Genomic DNA, 20,051 nt, shown 5'->3' with positions numbered 1-20,051 from the left:
TGAAAATTCCTTTCATGTGGCTCCCCACTAGTAAAACCATGCAAGGCAGAAGGCATGCATTACCATGGATACATAACACAACAAGCACAAAATGATCCCCCCACCAAATAGTCAACTGCTTAAATTCACAGACATTTATACACGTAAAGTAGCATGGTCATCTGTGTACTACACATTCGGCAGCTGACCCTGGAATAAAGCCCGTCCCTTGACAGGGATAGAATTTAGCACTCCCTGCTGATATGGGATAGAGAACCCTCTGGTGGGAAGATGGAAGGTTCATGGTTTCGTTTATTCCCTATCTCATGTTCCTTGGTGAATCTTCAGCTGATGCAGGTTGAAAAGGCAGGTGATACACTACTGGCTTAAGAGGACTTTGCAAGTGCTACAAAGAGATGTCGGTGACTGTTTAACCTCTATTTCAGCTTTGGGCCTATATAATCAGAAAAAGAAACTGAAATAACACTGGACTAAGGGAGCTCCTTGAACAGAAGGGGGCTATGTTGGCAGCATTTTACATGAGGAACAAAAACCAGCAGTCGCTAATGTTTGCAGATAGGGAATTTCCTTTACAGGTAATCAGTTCCAGTACTTAAAAATCCCTGAAGAGGCAGCAACATGGTGAGATGCAGAGGGCCTGGGAAAAGAGATCAGGAGACTTGTGCCCTGTATCAATTCAGATACTCACTGGCAGGTAGTCAAAATGTTGGACTAAATAATATTTGAGGTCCCTTCCAGGTCCATTATCATACGCTGTTTGAAACTATTTGTAGATGCATTTTACAAAGATACTTGGATACCATGAGGGAAAAATCATTGCATTTAAAGTTGCTCATTTACTTAATGGCATTACCTCCCAAAGTTAAAAGACAACAGCGACAAAGGAACATTCAGTCAAGAGAAAAAGGGTCTCTGGGGTAGTCCAGAGGGGAGCCTGTGCCCGAGTAACCAGGCATGCACGTACCAGAGTTGCCCACGGTAACGACCTCCTCCCGAACCTTGTGCCTCTTGTGGTCTTTCAGTGCCTCCACTATGATGTTGTAGGTGGCCCCTCTGGTGAGGCCTGTCAGGGTGGCACTGGCCGAAGTGCCAGGAACTCGGAACTGCAATTATCGGCACATCCAAAGTGACGGAAAGAGCGTTATAGTGAGGAATCCATGTGACTTGCCCTATTCTCTTATCAGTAACCCGCGCTACGTAAATAAAGCAAACAAGGAAGGACGGTGGAAAGGTCTCAAACCAGCCGTAGAGAGAAATGGAACTTGGGGGAGAGGCCATCTTTTTTATTTGACCTGCCAAAAATCTACCCTCTGTGCTCCCTAGTTATCAGGAGCCCTCAGTAATTTAATAGGCAGGCTCCTCTTCGTCCTGCTGTAATCGCAGGTCTGTGTAAGCCCACTGGAAACCCTCACCACCCCATTTCACATAAAATGTGGACACTGTGCCACGAGGGAGATCTGTTCATCCTATGCAAAGTGGCATGAGACCCCCAGATGGGGGCCTTAAAGCGTTTTGGCAAATCCTCAAACTCATGTTTCTAAGCTCATGAAACTTTCACGGTGTGGTGAGTTTCTTTTGTTTTTGTTTTTGTTTTGTAACTCTTCCACTTTCTAAAAATAAGAACACAATAAAAATTGATACCAGCAAGACAAAGAACAAAAGTTTTAGAGAATCCATCGCTTGTAACAGCTGATATGCACGGCTTCACTTAAGTTCCTTCTCCTTAGACATATTGTAGATAATGGGATTCTTCATGGACAAACTATAAGGTGGCTATTTATTTATTTATAAAGATTTCATTTTTAAGTAATCTGTACACTCTACGTGAGGCTCGAACTCACGACCCCGAGATCAAGAGTCGCATACTCTTCCAACTGAGCCAGCCAGGTGTCCCAAGGATGGCATTTTAGCCCTTCTTGCACAAATGTAAGTTCAGGCAGAATATTGATCTGTCTTTTCTCAGGTAATTTTTTGTCCATATTACTAAGGAGCCTCAAATGTGTGAGAATAATAGAAGTTATTTTATTTTCTCTACTAAACAAAAGCTAATGATACTTTTTGGCACATCCCCCAAAGTAAGGCATCCTGAGATTTTAAAAAGAAGAATCAGGGCTTACGCCTGTCACCTTTCTAAAAGGTACTAGAAATAGAGCCACTTTATAGTTGAGCTCTGGTCACTTCAGTTACCTAGCTTACTTATTTCCAGGCAACTCAGAAGTAAAGAGGAAAAGCAATTACCTGTAAAGGTTCTTCGTCAATGCCAACGGGATGACATGAAATGATATACTCAGAGCTTTCTTGGAATGGGGTCCAAGAGATGGTTGTCTGAGAGAGAGCTTCTTGTCCTGTAGAGGCATTTGGATTGAGTCCCAGAACGTGAGGGTAGAGGTGATGGTCTACGTCTCCCCTGGGGACATGACCAACTTGGATCTCCTCATTTACATTCGGCGGATATGGTCTTGGCCTATGCCTTACAGGGGTGGCCGTTGTGGGCGGTGTGGTGCGCCTAAAACCATGCTCCTCAAAGATCATTTGTTGCCCAACACTGGGCTGCTGACCAGAAGTGCCAGGAAGCTGAATACCGTTTCCAGTGTCATACCCAGGGTTGATGAAAGGGGTCTTTTGAACTGTGGAGGGAACATCCAAGATCTCTGGTCCGTGAAGATTGGGGTGTGGAAGGGTTACCAGTTGGGGAAGCTCATCTAGCCGAGAGAGGTTAGAGCCAAAAAAGCAAAGCGTGTTAAGCTCCCAAAAGTAGCAGCAGTAGTCGTTATCAATTCAGGCAACAATGACTCTTTATCAATCTGATCAAAGCCCTTAGAAAATTAGCAGTTCTTAAATCACAAAACACTTTTTCCAAAAAGAAATCTTTATGATTTTTCTCAAAGGTTTCTTTATAGTTTAGAATGAAAAAGCGTTCGTATGAGTTTATCATACACATAAAGCTTTGAACCGCTGAGCCCCATAGAAGCTGCTTCTGCTCAAATTAAGCCTAATGGAACTGAAATGTGCAGCCTTTTTTCTTCTTTTTTTTCATTTGAGAATCATGTTATAAGGACTAGAATCCAGACTAATTATTTCAGCATCTGAAGTATGAGAATTCCAGAGGTTTGACTCCACAGTTTTTCATTGACATGATAAATTCAATGAATTTGAATTGAAATGATAAATATACATACATGTTTATTTCTAAAACTCTCCTATCAGCGTAAATATAGCATTTTCTTCAAATTAAACTGAAATTGGAATCATAAAGTTGAAAAAATTATTTAGCTCAAGTTTCAGAAACCAAATAATAAATAAAGACAAATAGGAAGGATTATTCTCCCTACTTTTTTGTTTTTTGTTTGTTTAACATTAACTTCAACAGAAGGTATAAAAGAAGAGCGGTAATAGCAACCTGCTTTTTACATTTTAATAACTGGCTTACATTTTTGAAAAGTGAATAGAAGGCTTTATATTGACTGGCTAAGAAAAAAAAAACTGAATGTTGCCGATTATGTTAGGTTATTCATGATATCAAAGAGCACAATATACATGCTAAGCTGTTTAAGAAACAATTTCCAGGAGAAAGGTATCAAAACCTCGAGAACCTTTTCGCGGCAAAATTTATCACTTATAATTAGTTTTGTCTTGATTATCTTCCTACCCAGAAGGTGCCCTTTACCTGTCTTTTTCCTTCCAATCAGAGGCTCACTCTTCTGGTTGTTCTTGAGGGCAATGACTTGGATGGTATACTCGGTCCCTGGTTCCAGACCTGACGGAAGGACAGATCATCACATTAAAGTCTGTATGCTCAGCTAGTCAAATGGAAGTTGATGTTACTGGGGGGCAAGCATCCTCTCTCTAGCTGGCCTTTGGCCTCCTGAAAAGTAAAACAGACTTCACCTTTTTCCTGCAAAACCCAAATACTCCACATAGGACGACCACTTGGCAAATTAATAATTTTCCTACCAAATCCGACACCTGAGTAAACATGTTTATGCTAATTTTTTGTGGGTATTCCTTTAACACATGGTCTTATTTGCCCTTTTGAATTCAAGAAAGTCTATCAGCATCATAAACCACTGGTGGAATACACATTTGGGGGAGATCACTGCAGATTGTATACATGAATCTACTTAGGCCTAATAACCAGATGGTCCTCAGTGACAGGATCAATGAAAAGTTAGACTATAGGTAAGTACTCTGTAAGAGAAAGCAGCCAATCTTTGTGTGGTCCCTGTAGGAAGTATCCAATTCAACTCCTTCCACATCTGATTCTATTTTCCTTCCTCCAAAGTTTCTAAAAAAGCAGCATCTCTTTCTGGTTTCTCTGTGTTCCATAGTATTTTAAAATCCAGATGATATCCTGTACATAGTTTAAAATTTTAATCCCCTGGAACAAAAATAATACCAGAGGCTTATGATCTTTCCCACTGAAATGCACAACTCTTATTCTCCATTCCAGGCATTCTCCCCAATATGGGTGGTTGGGAATCACTTTGCCTCAAGACCTAGTCTGTGAAACTGGGCAATGAGGGCAATGGCAGGTGGCACTCTGGCAAGTCCTGTAAGATCATCAGATCTTTAGGGAGCTCATGGGAGGACAGGATCACAATTAGTTTGTTTTGAAAAATGTCTTTTTCTAGGACTGGACTGACAAGTATTTGGCAAACATACAGCCAATAAATCTAGTTATGCCATGATGACAGTATTAGAATTACTGCATTTTCATGAATTCCTGTATTTTCAGATGTATTGAGCTCTACAGCTCTTCCACAGAGAATGCTTTTTGAAGGTATCAGAAACAGGGCTTCTTGTTCTCGTGATACAGCATCAAAGGCATAGTTGGGATCTGCTAAGTGCTTTGTGTGTCCTAGGGAGTCTGGAGGAAAATAGCGACATGGAAACCCCGATACCAGTAATAGTAGCCTCTGTGACACCAGGGCGAGGACGAGGGACCACTTCTCTGGGAGGGGACCCAGGTTTCTCATACTTGATGATGTAACCAGTAATCCTGGCACGGGGTGGCTGCCATGATACCAGCAAGGAGTTGGGTGTGGTGGCCAGGAAACGCAGATTGGATGGTGCATCAATGGCTAAAAGAAAACAAAATTAAGTCTCTAAGAAAGTGAGTAAGCAAGGAGATTATTCCCACACTCCTTTCCCTCCCTTATCAACAGACTTGAGAGAATCTGAGAGTTCTAGAACTATAAAAATGATTCACTTGTGATCTGCAATACAACATCAGTCTCATTTTTGTTTCTTAAGCTCACATCACTGATCACCTATAAGTTGATGGCATTTCTTCAGTAAAAAAGTAGTTACAAAAAAGAAAAAAAGTAGTTACCAGTGGAGGCATCGATGACCACAGGAGAGCTCCGAGCATTGTCATTCAGGGTGTATAAATAGATCTTGTAGTCCATGCCGGGTTGTAAACCTGTGATTTGTAAACAGATGCTTTTTATCTGATCTTAAATTTTTAGGAGAATTTTCAAACTCCTGTGTAATTTTCATAGTTCCTCTACCATCCCATACAGACCACGTTTGAGCAGTAAATTAGAGCGTGGCATGGGTGCTAATAAGAAACATATCTCAAAAGAAAATCACTGATGCATACAAAGATATTGGCTAAAATACATTTTAAAGTTAAAAAAATGCTATTAGAAGTGGTCGTCTTGGAGAATAAGGGGCGAGCACCTGCTGAGTGTGTTTTCTCTTATTGTAATCAGTCACTGGCTGGTAACCAGACCTAAATTGACCCAGATATTGAACATTCTCAGACTACCACTTTGATTTTATGAAGTAGTGTTGTTTGCTTTTTAAAATTTAATTATGTTTTATAATCAATATTAATGTTATGAACTGTATGCCACTATTTAGTTTCTTTTGGTTTTAAGCATTATGTTATATATATTTTTTTATATAAGAAAGGATACATTGATGAAAGGTCAAATTTAATAAATGGAACTTGTGCCATTTCTTTGGCAAACATTAGATAAAATCAGGCATTCACAGAATACAATTATTTCTAATCATAGTATGAAAGTGAGTTTTTAAATATTATATCTGGATTATTGTAAAACACGGAAAATAAATTTAATCATTGCAAGTGGCAGAGTAACTGAGAAGCTAATTTATGTCGTGAATAGCAATCAACAAACGTGATCAGTCCAGTGAGTTCCCTGACCTGTGATGGTGTAGCTTCTGACATCTGGCTTAATGGTTCTCTGAATTGGAGTCTGGCCGTTTGCTGGGATGGCATCAACTTGGAAGCCAGTGATTGTCTCAGTCTTGGTTCTCCAGCTGATGGTGATGGTGGTCTCCGTAGCATCAGTCACACGGGCCCTTCTTGGAGGGCTGACATCTGCACAGATCACAACTGGAGATTAGTGCCTGGCTGACTCATTTAGGTAAGGTTTTGATATTTTAAAATGTTTCTTCATTATACACCAGATATATCCATTTCTATGAATAACTAATAATGTGTAGATTTTCCCCTGCATCCAGAGAGAAAGGTTGACAGTAATTAGAAAGTATGAAAAGATTCACCTGTCATGCTTTTTTTTTTTTTTTTTTTTTTTGCAAAACTAAAAACCTTTACAGACATTACCAGTGGTTTCTGAGTCTGACTTTACAGTATCTACAAATATCTTAGTAAGTGTTAAAATTACTAATTTATTCTAACATAAAATATGGGTGGTAGGAGTTACAATGATATGGCCAGCCAGCAATAACATATATAGTATTGCTAGTATTTTGTCCTTTTTATAAGGCTTCATTTTTTTCTCTCAACATATGCAATGGAAACTGTATTTTATAGATTAGGAAATTTTGATACTTTATGTGATTTTTGAAAGAGCATACTATAAATTATTGATATGGCACAAAACTAGAATTTTGACCCAATTTTGTCCAATACTTATTGTACTGTTAAGGTACAGAAGTCCATGTGTCTAGACTCCGCAGATTTATGAAGACAATTTCCAACAACTACAGCATAAACTAAATGTAAGTCCTAGTTCATAACACTAACATTATCACATTTTGAAGTGATTCCATTTATGTGCCAGTACACCACTTTCTGGAGGGCATAAAAGGTGACTGTAGGCAGTCAAAAAGATGGGCAAGCAAATCAGTTTCCATATTGCGAATGCTTCTGTGAATTTGGTGATCTAGAAAATCATTCACCATTCTTTCATTTTTGCTTATGCAGAATATCTGTCGACATTAAAATGCCTGATTACTCACTCTCCAGAGTAGTGACGACTCCCTGAGCTGGTCTGCTTGTCAAACTGTCCTTAAGGGCATAGACGCTCACTTCATATTTGGTGGCGACCTAGAAAGGAGGACAGGTTAGTTTTAGTAACGTGATCTACTGAAACCGAGGCATTTTCACTACAGCATTAGAAAAGCACAATGGTTATAAAGGAAAAAATAAACTAGCAAAACCCACAGCGCCATAAATTCCTAGATGAGTTTTATTCCCACACTGCAGATGATCAACAGGACGTGTTAATTACATGAATTTAAAAATGTGCTTAGGGGTCAACACCAAGTAAGCTCTAACTTACATACTTACACTGATACAAAGTTGATACAAAGTGGGGAAAGCAGGTATTGGCCTGTTTTTCTCCTTTATGATCTGACAGGTGCCAATCATGAATTTTTCTGACCACCGAGAGGCAGAAAGAACACTCTACTCTATCTCAGAACCCTCTGTCATTTCTTTTTTTTTTAAACTTTTTTTTTTTTTCATTTATTTATTTTTGGGACAGAGAGAGACAGAGCATGAACGGGGGAGGGGCAGAGAGAGAGGGAGACACAGAATTGGAAACAGGCTCCAGGCTCTGAGCCATCAGCCCAGAGCCCGATGCGGGGCTCGAACCCACGGACCGCGAGATCGTGACCTGGCTGAAGTCGGACGCTTAACCGACTGCGCCACCCAGGCGCCCCGAGAACCCTCTGTCATTTCTCCTGAAACTGGCCTTATGTTAAGAAGTCCATCCATATCCTAGACTCCTGGCTAGTTTTCCACATGCTTATCTAGAAGGATTAAAAATGTTTCAATGAAGGGAGAGTCAGGCTGGATTGGTACACACTGGAGAATACTCCTTGCCAAGATAAAAGAGCTCAAAAAATGCATAACCAAAATGGATTTATGCATTCAGCCTATGGATATATGAATTGCCCCCCTCAACACACACATACACACATACAATCTTTTAAAGTAAACAGAATACATTTAAAGAGCTGTGCAATATCCAAAGCTGTTTATAAAATTCTGTCCGAGAGAGTCATCTGGAAAAGCTTACATCACTATAGATAATTCAGATACAGAATTACAAGAAAATTATTTGGTGGCAGAGGCACCAAAACATAATAGATTTATTATGATATTTTATCTCCACCACCTTAAAATGTGTAAGAGATGATTACAATTGATCCTTGTACAATGCAGGGGTTAGGGGTGCCAACCCCCCTGCCCAGTTGAAAATCTGTTTATAACCTTTGACTGCCCCCCAAACTTGACTAGTAATAGCCCCCTATTGACCAGAAGCCTTACTGATAAGCAGTTGATCACCACATATTTCTGTATGTTATTTGCATTATATACTATACTCTTATAATAAAGTAAGCTAGAGAAAAAAAAATGTTATTAGTAAAATCATAAAGAAGAGAAAATAAATTTATAGTACTGTACTATAAAAAAATCAGCATATATAAGTGGACCCACACAGATCACATCTATATTGCTCAAGGGTCAACTTTGTTTTATTCCCATGAAAAAGGGCACTGCATACCATGAGTCCTGATACAACCACAGATGAGCTGTCAGGAGCAAGGTTGATTTCTTTCATCGGTCCAGTCTTTTCCTTGGGGGTCACCCGCACTCGATATCCAGTGAGCTGAACATTGGGCGCTGTCCACTGGGCGGTCAGGCTTGTTGGTGTAACCTGGGTGAACTTCAGGTCGGTTGGTGCAGGAATGGCTGTCGGGATGGTCATTAATTAGAGGTTATATTATAGGAACCGGGGAAAAGGGAAATTAAAGTGAATTCCGAGAAGTATAGATTGTGCTTGTTTGGTGAGGTGGGTTCCCTGGTCAAGTCAAGATTCAGTATGAGAAAGTACAAGAAGGGATGCAAAATAAAGAAAATGTTTGCTGAAAAAAATGTGTTTTATATCCACCAATTCTCAGAATCACTGGAAACACTTGGAAAAATGCTGGAAGACTAAGGGACTTTGGGTTTGAAAAGTTGTTTTTTTTTTTTTTTTTTTTTTTTTGCTTTCCCTTAAAAAAAATAAACATAAAAAAACAAAGTCAAGTTGGCTTATTGGCCATTAGGATTGATTTTCCATTTTATATGGAAAGATGAGCAATAGCGCTTTTCCCGGATAAGTGATTTTGTATGGAAAACCACTTCACAGAGTATTCCATCCCCAAAAGACAGAATTATGTCTTTATCCTCTTTATTTGAACCCCACAGCAGATAGTGCTGCTAAATTTGAAGTATTCTCTGTGGTGCAGCATAAGAAGAAAATTGGCTCACAACAGAAGCAGAAAAGAGAAGCAAAGAGCAATAATACAGATAGTCACCTCCAAGGTTTATGGTGCCACACAGACACAAATTTAGCATTCCACTCTGCTTCAGAAACAAAGCACAAGCGGATAAAGTATAGTGGAAAGCATTTGCCCTAAACTGTTTCCGCTGTGTCTGACTCCCAAAACCTATAAGCAAATTGCGCACTCAGCACATGATATCTAACCAGAGAAGGAAGGTCTTACCTACGTGTTCTCAGAATCATGCTGCTAGGAAATAGCCCAGTTTGGGTTCCTTTTTTAGAGTAAGCTCTAGGATGCCAAACTCCTTTCCTTTATGCACGGTGAGTGTGACCGCAGGGAATCCCGGTTTAAGAAATAATTCACAATTTTAGGACCATCTTCAGTTGTCTCACTTTATGGCCTTATTTATAAGCCAAGCCACTCTAAAACTTCCCTTTATGAGACTGTATCTGAATATCCCTTAAACTTCGTTGCTTATTACTATTCCTTTCTAAAGAGGGTCTTTCCTATTAGAGAGGCTGCTTTTTTTTTTTAACCCCCTTCCAGGGAATCAATAGCCCAAGAAAGTATAATTCATTCAGCAGGGCATAAAGCCGCTGCTCCCATGAGCACCCACTGGTGCAGTTACCGATATACCTGTGGACTGGGTTCCAATCAGGGGCTGGCTCTCCATATCATCGTGCAAGGCAACCACACTGACTGTGTACTCAGAACCCGGCCTGAGGCCTTGCAGCTCTGCTGTGTCTTCTTCACCATCAGGTGCAGGGAATAGCTCATGGATTCCATCCTCAGGGTTCGAGTAGGTCACCCTGTACCTGGAAACTTGCCCCTGTGGGCTTTCCCAAGCAATTTTGATGGAATCGACATCCACATCAGTGAATGCCAGTCCTTTAGGGCGATCAATGTCTGTTAGGCAAATTAATGGTAAGAGGTTATGTGAAAAGCAAGTTGTGAAATAAGCATTTTTACAACATGCAAAGCAGTTTTGCAGATACCATTTTCTCTAATGAATTAAATTCCAATGAACCCACTATTAAATGGAAAATTACTTGACACCTGAATAGGTTTTTTAGAAACTATTTAATGTTACATCACTTATCAAAACATAGGTGTATGTGAGACACATAGGCACCTGGTAAAATGTCCCCACAATGAGGATTTATTTCTATTAATTTTACGATATTGTAAAATATGTTTTTTACAATTTGTTTTTTACAATTTGTTTTTGCAATGTGATGTTAGTCTCACAGACCTGAATTTTCTATACCTTGGAAGCGGTAAAGTTGATTTTCAATGTTAGAGTCAGATTATTACAACCTTTCTTTAACTCTTCTCTCCCCACTCTATTATTTACATTAATCGCTGGTCCAGACAGTTTTCCAAATGTTCCGAACACAATAGCTTCACGAAGCATGCCGCAATCAACTTTACCATCCAGTCGTAGAAAAATAGGTCCAGGCAAAATATTTTGTAGATTTGCTATAGGCAAACAAGATTTTGCTGAGGCCATTTGAGCAAAAGAAATTCAAAGCACAGCAACTCTGATAGCTCCACAAACTTCCTTCCCTGTATGTTCATTGCTTGGCACCAAGAAGGAAAAATGTTTGTAAAGGGCTCAGCTCAAGATTCAAACTAACCAAGTTGGCTTTCTCTAGGTATAATCGCAAAAGACGTGCAGAGGGCATTCATTTGCCTAAGAACACACTTGACTTTGAAAATGGGAAATAAGCATTGGTTACATACTGGTTACTGCAGTTTGAACCAGAGGCTGACTCTCTCCGTTTCGATTCTGAGCGTAGACACTGACCACATACTCCACTGTGGGCTGCAAGCCTTCAATGGTCATTTCTGTTTGATCTGCAAAGGGAGTGAAAAGCAAATGCATCTATGTCATCCACTGTAAGGTCAGCTAAGTGACTTTCAGAGTTCCGTAATAAACGCACGGTGGCCCAGAATTTTCATTTGCAGAATTACCATGAAAACATGGATGAGTCAGATATCAATTTCCCTTGGACAAACATGTTCTTTGCTAATACAAACTGCCATACTGGAGTAAAGTCAAACTAAAGGAGACACTCTAAAATTTAATATGATGTCTCCAACAATGAAGGATGCTGCTCTTGGAAAAAATGAAAATTAGCCTGACCTCAAGATACTACCTTGGGATCCCGATTTCACCAGCATTTTATATAAAAACAAAAACAAGAGTTAAAAGGATCTTAAAAAGTTAGGCCATCTCTCTCTTTGGTGTGCATGATAAACAAACCCACAAAGATAGATCTAATCATGTAAGATGTTCACACCATCAAACAGAACTATGCACGTAAAAGTAGAAACACACTTATCCTAAAAATGCTACCATGGAGGGAGTTTGTAACAATCTTGAGCCCTGAGTTCACAAATGGGGATCTCTGATGCATGATATGAAAATATATAGTACTTCAGACCTAGGTGGCCATTTATATTAAAAACCATATGGTGTGACCCTATTCTGTTTATCCTGATGTATGTGAGATGCTGGTTTTTCTTACCTGGACCCGCAGTTTTAGTTTTTGATGGTCCTGGGCCATTTTTGGGAGTAGTGGTCACTCTGTAGCCAGTAACAGGGGAACTTGAAGGCAGCCATCTGACACTAATGCTGTTTTCCTGAACGTCAGTCACTTGCATCTGTGCTGGCTTGTCAATTTCTATACATAAACACGAGGAGAAATCAGTGAAGCCCCAGTCCATGGGGACAAGAATGGACAAGCCTTGTTTCCAGTTCTGGTATGTACAGAATCATCTCTTATTACCATTAATGACTCGCGGGTGTATCTTTTGCAGAAACACAGAGATTGCCTTCTGGAGGTGGGGCATGCATCTAGATGCCATTACCTATTTTCAAGATGGCTGCTTCATTCACAAAGACTATATTCCAAGTAGGTGTTTGTCTTCTTATCACCTCATTCCTTCACTCATTAACGAATATATTGAACACCCTCTATGCTTGTCTCTATTGCAGGCACATGGAATATATCCATTAACGAAATACACAAAATCCCTTTGTATATCTGGTGATACTTCTTTGTATATCTGGCTCAAAACTCTGCTGGCTGTCTATGTTGTTTCTTATTAAAAAAGAAAACCAGGGGCGCCTGGGTGGCTCAGTCGGTTGAGCCCCTGACTTCAGCTCAGGTCATGATCTCGCTGTCTGCGAGTTCAAGCCCCGCGTCGGGCTCTGTGCTGACAGCTCGGAGCCTGCAGCCTGTTTCAGATTCTGTGTTTCCCTCTCTTTGCCCCTCCCCTACTCATGCTCTGTCTCTCTCTGTCAAAAACAAATAAACATAAAAAAAAATTAAAAAAAAAAAAAGAAAAGAAAACCAATTCCACATGAGGAGAGTACTTTGGAAGAACTCTGTAAAACTAAGTAAATATTCCCATGTCACCTCAGAGCAGGGGTTGGTACCTGTTCGATAATCAATGGAAATTGGCTTGCTGCTTGCGGGGCTGTCTCCACGGCCAGTGACAGCATACACGGTGATGGTGTAGTCCGCTCCAGGTTTCAGGCCACTGATGGTAGCTGTGGACTTGCTCCCAGGCACAGTGAACTCCTGGACAGGGCTATTTCCTCCTGTGTGAAAAGAGGTTAGTTCAAAATGTGAGGGGCTGAGAAATAGTCGGGGATTGTTGAGTAACTATAATAACATATTGAGACAGCAGTTAGTCACATGTTTTCTTATTCCGCTTAAAAGAGTGCTATTAATAGGGCCTAAACAGAAAATATTTATTTATGCATGTAGTGAACCTTAATAAGTGTGGAAAAATTGGGAGAAAATCACAGTTAATGCTTAACATTCCAGCTTTAAAATGTCTCTGAATTGTGGGTTAAGATTAGAAGAAGAAAGAAGGTAAGTCCTCAACCCGGACTGCATAGACTGTGTTCCTTTTTCAAAATATTAATGCAGTATATTCACGTTAAATAAAATTTTGAAGGGGTCCCTGGATGGCTCAGTCGGTTAAGCATCCGACTCTTGATTTCAGCTCGGGGCATGATCTTATGGTTCATGAGTTTGAGCCCCATATCGGGCTCTGTGCTGACAGTGTGGAGCCTGCTTGGGATTCTCTGCCTCCCTTTCTCAATGCCTCTCTCTCTCCCTTAAAAATAAATAAATATTAAAATTAATAAATAGATAAATAAAATTTTGAAAATATAGGAAAGTAAAAAAAAATACAAATCACTTATCATTTTACCACTGATCATATATTTGTGAATTTTGAATTCTTTCTTCCTCAGCCCTTCTATTCCCCCTTGTTATTACATGATTTTTTTTCTTGATTTTGCCACCCATTATAGCATACGTATTTTTTCACATCATCTTAGAAAAGACAAGGCTCCTCTGAATGGACTTGCCAAGGTTTCTTTGCATACGTATCCATTGCTGGGTGTTCAGGTTACCCACAACACAATCCGACTTGATCGGAATGAAACAGTGTCTTACTAACGCACCTGTTTCTCCATAGGTGATCCTGTAATATCTCACTGTGACAGCGGGAGCATCCCAGCTGATCAGGAGGCTGGTGGGGGTGGCGGCGATGACTTCCAGGTCCCTCGGAACATCAGAAACTAGAAAAACACGGGAAAGTTGCCACATCTATAACTTTCAAACAATGCCCAGATTCACTCTTCGCTCATTTTTCAGGTCAGCGCCTTTATAATTCTCTCATATAATAATGTAAATACTATGCAAGATCAGTAGAATTAAAAATTATGAACAATTCAAGGTAAGGGGTTAAAGAGGCAATTCAAATTGTGATGAAATCATTATTACAAATTTATCATAGTGCTTTTTTCTTCAACTTTTTATTTTGAAAAATTGTAAAACAACAGAGAAGTCACAAAAATAATATACTGAACACCTATATCCCCTTCTCACAGGCATTTGCTAATTGGTAACATCTGCCACATTTGCTTGTCTCTCTGTCTTTCTGTTAGTCCACTTTGGACTGAGGTACAGATATCATCATGCTACTTCTCCCCCAAATACTTCAGTATCCATCTCCTAAAAATAATGACACTATTACATTAAAATAATTGTGTTTTTAAAGGAACTTTGAAACAGGGACTTTCTTAATATTTTGAATAAAACTTTAGGTATTGGAAACATATAAATATCTAAATTCGGTGAGAAATTTTTTGCAATAAAAACATGATCTTCGGGGCACCTGGGTGGCTCATTCAGTTAAGCATCCAACTTCAGCTCAGGTCATGATCTCACGGTTTGTGGGTTCGAGCCCCGCATCAGGCTCTGTGCTGACAGCTCAGAGCCTGGAGCCTATTTCAGATTCTATGACTCCCTCTCTCTCTGCCCTTACCCAACTTGTGCTCACGCTCTCTATCTCTCTCAAAAAATAAAAACTAAGATGTTCATTAAAAAATTATCTTTGATACAGTCTAAGAAGGAGATTTTCTCCACATACACTCTCACTTCTCTCTCCATGTCTCATAACCACAATCTATTTTTAAGAGACAATGACTCAGACAACACAAAGCTGTTTCACAGAAGACACCCCCTGCACAGGAAAGTCCTCGGAGTTTCTTTGCAGACCAGAAAACAAGTTACCTGTTGACTGTTGGCCAATCAAGGGAGGACTTTCCTCTCTGCCATTAAGAGCAACGATGCTGACCACATATTCTGTGCCCGGAATGAGATTGGTGAGGGTGATGGAATTCCGAGACGGGGGCACCCGATCTTCCCGAGGTCTTCCACCAGTGTGCTCAGGGTGATGGCGAATCCGGTAGCCAGTGATGGTGGCTCGAGGAGCAATCCAATGGACGGTGAAAGAGTGGGCAGTGATATCAGAAAAGTCTATGCCAGTTGGGGAATCGAGACCTGTTTTTCCCACCCAGGGGAGAAAGGTGGGGATGGGGAAAGACACCACCAGTTTAGAAAGTGAGGAAGAATGCAGGGAAGGTAACACACAGCCTTCTGTCTGTCCTTTCTCATTAACACAACGTATTGCCATAAACCTCAAGTTACGAAGCACTGATTCTAAGCCATACACAAATTTCGAAATCCTAAACTGACTCAGTTCCAAATGGCCAACTCAAGTTCTTTTTTCTTTTGCTAAATAATCCAAGTTATGTATGTGTGTTGTTATTCTAGGCTTCTGCATCACTCTTAAAGATGGGTGTTTAAGATATCCTGGGAATTATTTTCAAATGCTTCAGTGTTCAAGTATTCCACGTTTCTATCCTGTGTCTCTCAAAATAAGGCAAGTTATGCCCACTCTCAAGCTTTTGGCTCTCAAAGAAGTTTTCTATACTCAAAGGGAACTGATAGGTCAATGGGGTGATAATAATGCCAAACATAAAGCTCTCAAAAACTAAAACAAGACATCATCCTGGACAAATTACAATGCAGGTAAATCCTCATGAATTGAAAATTTAGTGTACCATGGAAAAAGTAATCAGAATTTAGAGTTTATCTCAAATTCAAGTCACTTAATCTCTCTGGGACTACCAGAAAATTTTTATTTTAGTATTAATAATTACTTATTCTATTCAATAACATATTCAAACCAAATTGAGATGTCGCAACTTTTTTGGGGAAGCAAGTGGATTATAATACATAAGTTAATGGATACATCACATTGCAGTTTCTTAAAAGGAATAATTAATAGAAGCCCTCATATTTAAGGACCTATTTAAGGACTTTAAAGTAATATTATGGGATTCAAATCAACTTCTTTACATTATGCATGCATATTTCATCAAGCAGATAAAAAAGATAAACTTGTTGGCTTAGCAAAGGAGGGAAAAGACTTCCATGACAAGGACAGTGTTGGGTCAGCCTTAGAGCTCCCTAATGAAAAGGAATGTTCGCTATTTCTAAATAAATAGGGATTATATTATTCTTGGGCGATTTTTTACAAGGACAGATAACAAAGTTCCTGGACTATTTTGAGTCCTCTCTGGAAGCAGAGAGTATAATCTTAGTGACTGGAAATCAGGATAATACTTGAAGAAGTATCATTTAATTTTTAAGACCGGTGATCAAAAAGGAATGACAAGGTTATAGCACCACTACCATCACAAGAATGGAGATGTAGTTTTAGAAGCAGTATTCTACTTTACTATTAAAATTGGTAGGTGAGAGCTATTTGATAAGCATACTGCCAACATGACTCACCTGTTTTCTGTCTTCCTCTAAGAGGTGTGCTCTCGTGTTGTTCGTAAACACTGGAGACACTGACCAAATATTCGGTGCCAGGCAGGAGATCTGAAGAGGCAAGTGGCACTTACTTTTAAATTGTGCTCAAAAGCATGAAAAAGCAAAGCACCCTTAGGACTATTTCAACTGATAAAATACAAAAAGGTTCAGTCCTATAACTGACTTATACTGACATGACTATTGGTACCTGGAGATGGGCTGTAACAAGGTGATAAGGAAAGGTCACCTCACCCTGTGACATCTCTAAGCTCTGCCCTCAGTTCCACTTCTGAGAGTGATTCAGCCATCTGCAATAAGATGGTTGCTGCCATGTAATATTATCTCTGTCATCCACTTAATATGATATCTACTGAAGGCATACAGTAATAATGACTGTGGCACTGTGGATTATCATTTACTCCTCACCAACAACCCCAGGAAGTAGTTTGCTACAATTGAAAGTGGACTTACGGCCATACAATAAACTACAAATATTTAAAGTGTAAGGTTTTGACAGGTTGTGGTGTATGTAGGAACTTGTGAAACCATCACCAAATTCATAACAACGAAAGTACCCATTTCCCCCAAAAGTTTGGTTTATAACCATCCTCATTTTACACAGGAGAAAACTGAGGTGCAGAAAAGTCATCTTGTTTGGTGTACTTACCCTAGATCATATAGGATTTGACCCAGACCAAGACCAGTGGTCTTAATAATTAACCTTTACTGGAAAAGAGTCCTATTCCATGAGGAAAGTGATTGGTTCCACCATATTGAAGGAAGAACAGACTACTTAAAAAATTACATACACATTCCTGAGTATCCTCTACTCTTAATTTTGAGGTCCCCAGAAAGGTACAGAGTAGGGTTTCTAACCTTTGAATTCCTACTCAGTAGACCTCATTCCCCTCCATACCATCTCCTCTTCAGCCTTTGTACAGAGGCCCCTGCAAGGTTTGGGAAAGCACCAGATGAAAGAGCTGGATACTTGAACTCTACTTCCCTTATTCCTGCTTGCCCAGGGGCAATTGACTTAGCCACTAGAGACCTCGGTTGTTTCATCTGTAAAATTGGGTAATAATGGCTTCTCTGGGGGGCGGCGGGGGGGATGGCTACCTTGCAATCTAGAGCAGGATCTAAAATAAGATCTTAGAGTGTGTGATGAACATGTGACCAGTCAGTGGGGCAGACAGTGGTCCTAAAGCAGGAGCTGTGTAATGAGCGATGCTGTAACTACTGACTCCAGAGTAATCCAGAACAGAAACAACAGCCCTGTTGATAGGATATTCTCACCCTCAGCCATGAAATGAGAAGCCAAGACTATAGTCATGTTGAGCTGCCTTTCATTCTCTAAAATGTGTCTGCAACATAGAGGATATTTTCAGACCGTCATTTGGTAATACACCTAAATGTGAGCTCTTTCTTTCCTTACGTAGAAACCTATGCTATTCTCATGTGCTTATTTTACTATTATGGTGAAAATAATAAGAAGCAACATTTACAGGAAAAACAGCACCATGTTGCAGCTTCCTTCTATTTTCTTTAATAAACAATGTCTATTTCAAAAAGGTAGGATCCAGAAAGACACATAAATGGTTGCTGTTTATTTGAATGTTAGCTGTTTTCTGGGTCCTCAGCCTTCAGAGAAATCCTGCCGAAAGGTTCTTTCTGAAGTACCAATTACACTTCTGGCTCTTTCTTCAAAACACCATCATCCCGATCTATCCTGGTAACATGTCACTGTTTCTGTGTTTTCAGAAGCTGGAGATTACCCACTGGCACTTTTTTTTTCTTTTTTTTAATGGGAATAAAACAGATATGGTGACACTATTTTCAATCCTTATTGTTTCTCTCTCTGAACATCTAAATTTAGTCCTCTATTTTCTCTTGACATTCATTTATTTGTATGTGCTTATTTGGAAGCAGAATTTATTTGAAGTCTTCGAACTTCGCTGCTGGTGCTTTTCTACTGTGATCTTTAAAAAGTTGTGGATCTCAAAGATACATACATTAAAATAGTGACAAACGTGACATCTTTCAAAGTGTACAGAGTCACACATCACATTTGGGGTTTTGTTTGTAGTTTTGCTGTAGCTGTCTTGATCTTAGTTGCTCCTCCCTGAGAACCCGGAATTCTCTCCTCGTGCTCTGGCTTAGCATTTATGGAACAGATACGGTTGACTGCTTACTTGTTAAGACCACTGCGTTGTCTGAAGGAGAGATGGACAACTCCGCAACATCTTCCTCATTCTTGACAGGGGAGTAGCGCACCAGGAGGTTGGTCAATTCAATGGACGGAGGTGGGGCCCAGGTGACACGCATAGTGTCTGGACCGATATTGGTGAATCGCAGGTCAGTGGGAGGAGGCACAGCTGGTTTCAAATAAGAAGGAAGACGGAGTCAATGTCACTTTTAAAATGAAAGGTAACAAAAATTAGCTGGAAAGGTAAAACCAATAGTTCATGCATTAAGGAAATGAGTCAGAATCATGCAAACATTCTAATCTAAATCTGATCTAAATCATAGTGAACTACTGTTAAAAATAAAACACTACACACAGTACTGTTAGGCCTCTTTAACCTTTCTGCCATCAGTACATTTCAAAGAATACTTTTCATCTACTTTCAAACATGTTGATTGTAAGTACATTATTAACACCAGTGACAGTTATTTAATCCCAGGCTGAAGAGGCTGAAGTTGCCACACAGCAAAGAGAAACACAGCGGTACTTTTCAAACACATGCACACAGATGAAAAGACAAGAGGTCCTACATTTCCCCTGATGTGAGATGACTACAGCTACTGGCATCGCTACGATCCCACTCCGTGAGTTCTACCTACGAGTGCAAAGGGTTCATGCAGATTGGTTCTCAGCATGTTTCTTACCATGCAGGGCAGAGAACCTTCGGAATGTTGCATGCTTGGCCCCAGACTGGTTAAAGAGGAGTTTCTTTACCTAGCCATGGCAATGCAATCCACAGTGCCCCAAAGTTTCTTTTTCTCCTATGTCAAGACAACCCCCTTCCAACCCACCCTAAATTTGACTGGGTTTTTAAGTCCACTGCAAAGAAGGAACATGGTAGGGTTTATCAAGGAGTCGAAAGAAGAGCATAACGGCACATTCTATAAGTACCTCTCTCATAAACTGGTGCTCATTATCCGAGTTGCTATTCATGTGAGATACTTTGTAAAAACTCCAAGTCTGCAAATTCATTTAACCTTTGCCATTTTGTGTTCAACAGATCAGATCTCGCTAGCTTTCTACACATTTGTGGCTTAAATGAAAGTGTCTTTAAGACCACTTGCATATGC

At 39.9% G+C, this 20,051-nt stretch overlaps 1 protein-coding gene across 6 annotated transcripts in view; it reads right to left on the bottom strand.

The window, feature by feature from the left end:
* Nucleotides 1-20,051, bottom strand: part of FN1 (fibronectin 1) — a 69,619-nt gene that overhangs the window by 8,777 nt on the left and 40,791 nt on the right. The window contains exons 25-40 of one of the 6 annotated variants that reach the window (XM_047084293.1): nt 18,929-19,111; nt 16,719-16,808; nt 15,150-15,419; nt 14,036-14,152; nt 12,995-13,159; nt 12,081-12,236; nt 11,293-11,406; nt 10,186-10,455; nt 8,787-8,974; nt 7,234-7,321; nt 6,173-6,349; nt 5,333-5,422; nt 4,902-5,081; nt 3,668-3,757; nt 2,239-2,702; nt 965-1,103 (exon numbers count right to left, since the gene is read on the bottom strand). In XM_047084293.1, coding sequence (XP_046940249.1) covers nt 965-1,103; nt 2,239-2,702; nt 3,668-3,757; nt 4,902-5,081; nt 5,333-5,422; nt 6,173-6,349; nt 7,234-7,321; nt 8,787-8,974; nt 10,186-10,455; nt 11,293-11,406; nt 12,081-12,236; nt 12,995-13,159; nt 14,036-14,152; nt 15,150-15,419; nt 16,719-16,808; nt 18,929-19,111 — 2,781 coding nt within the window. The remainder of the gene's footprint in view (nt 1-964; nt 1,104-2,238; nt 2,703-3,667; nt 3,758-4,901; nt 5,082-5,332; nt 5,423-6,172; nt 6,350-7,233; nt 7,322-8,786; nt 8,975-10,185; nt 10,456-11,292; nt 11,407-12,080; nt 12,237-12,994; nt 13,160-14,035; nt 14,153-15,149; nt 15,420-16,718; nt 16,809-18,928; nt 19,112-20,051) is intronic. The other 5 variants (XM_047084295.1, XM_047084298.1, XM_047084296.1 and 2 more) reach the window with 5 other exon arrangements.

Source organism: Lynx rufus, unplaced genomic scaffold, assembly GCF_022079265.1.
Source record: "Lynx rufus isolate CCGP_SWC_20201006 ecotype Redwood Valley unplaced genomic scaffold, mLynRuf1.p SCAF_2, whole genome shotgun sequence".
NCBI classification, from domain to species: Eukaryota; Metazoa; Chordata; class Mammalia; order Carnivora; family Felidae; genus Lynx; species Lynx rufus.
This window is presented reverse-complemented; position numbering and strand designations above follow the sequence as displayed.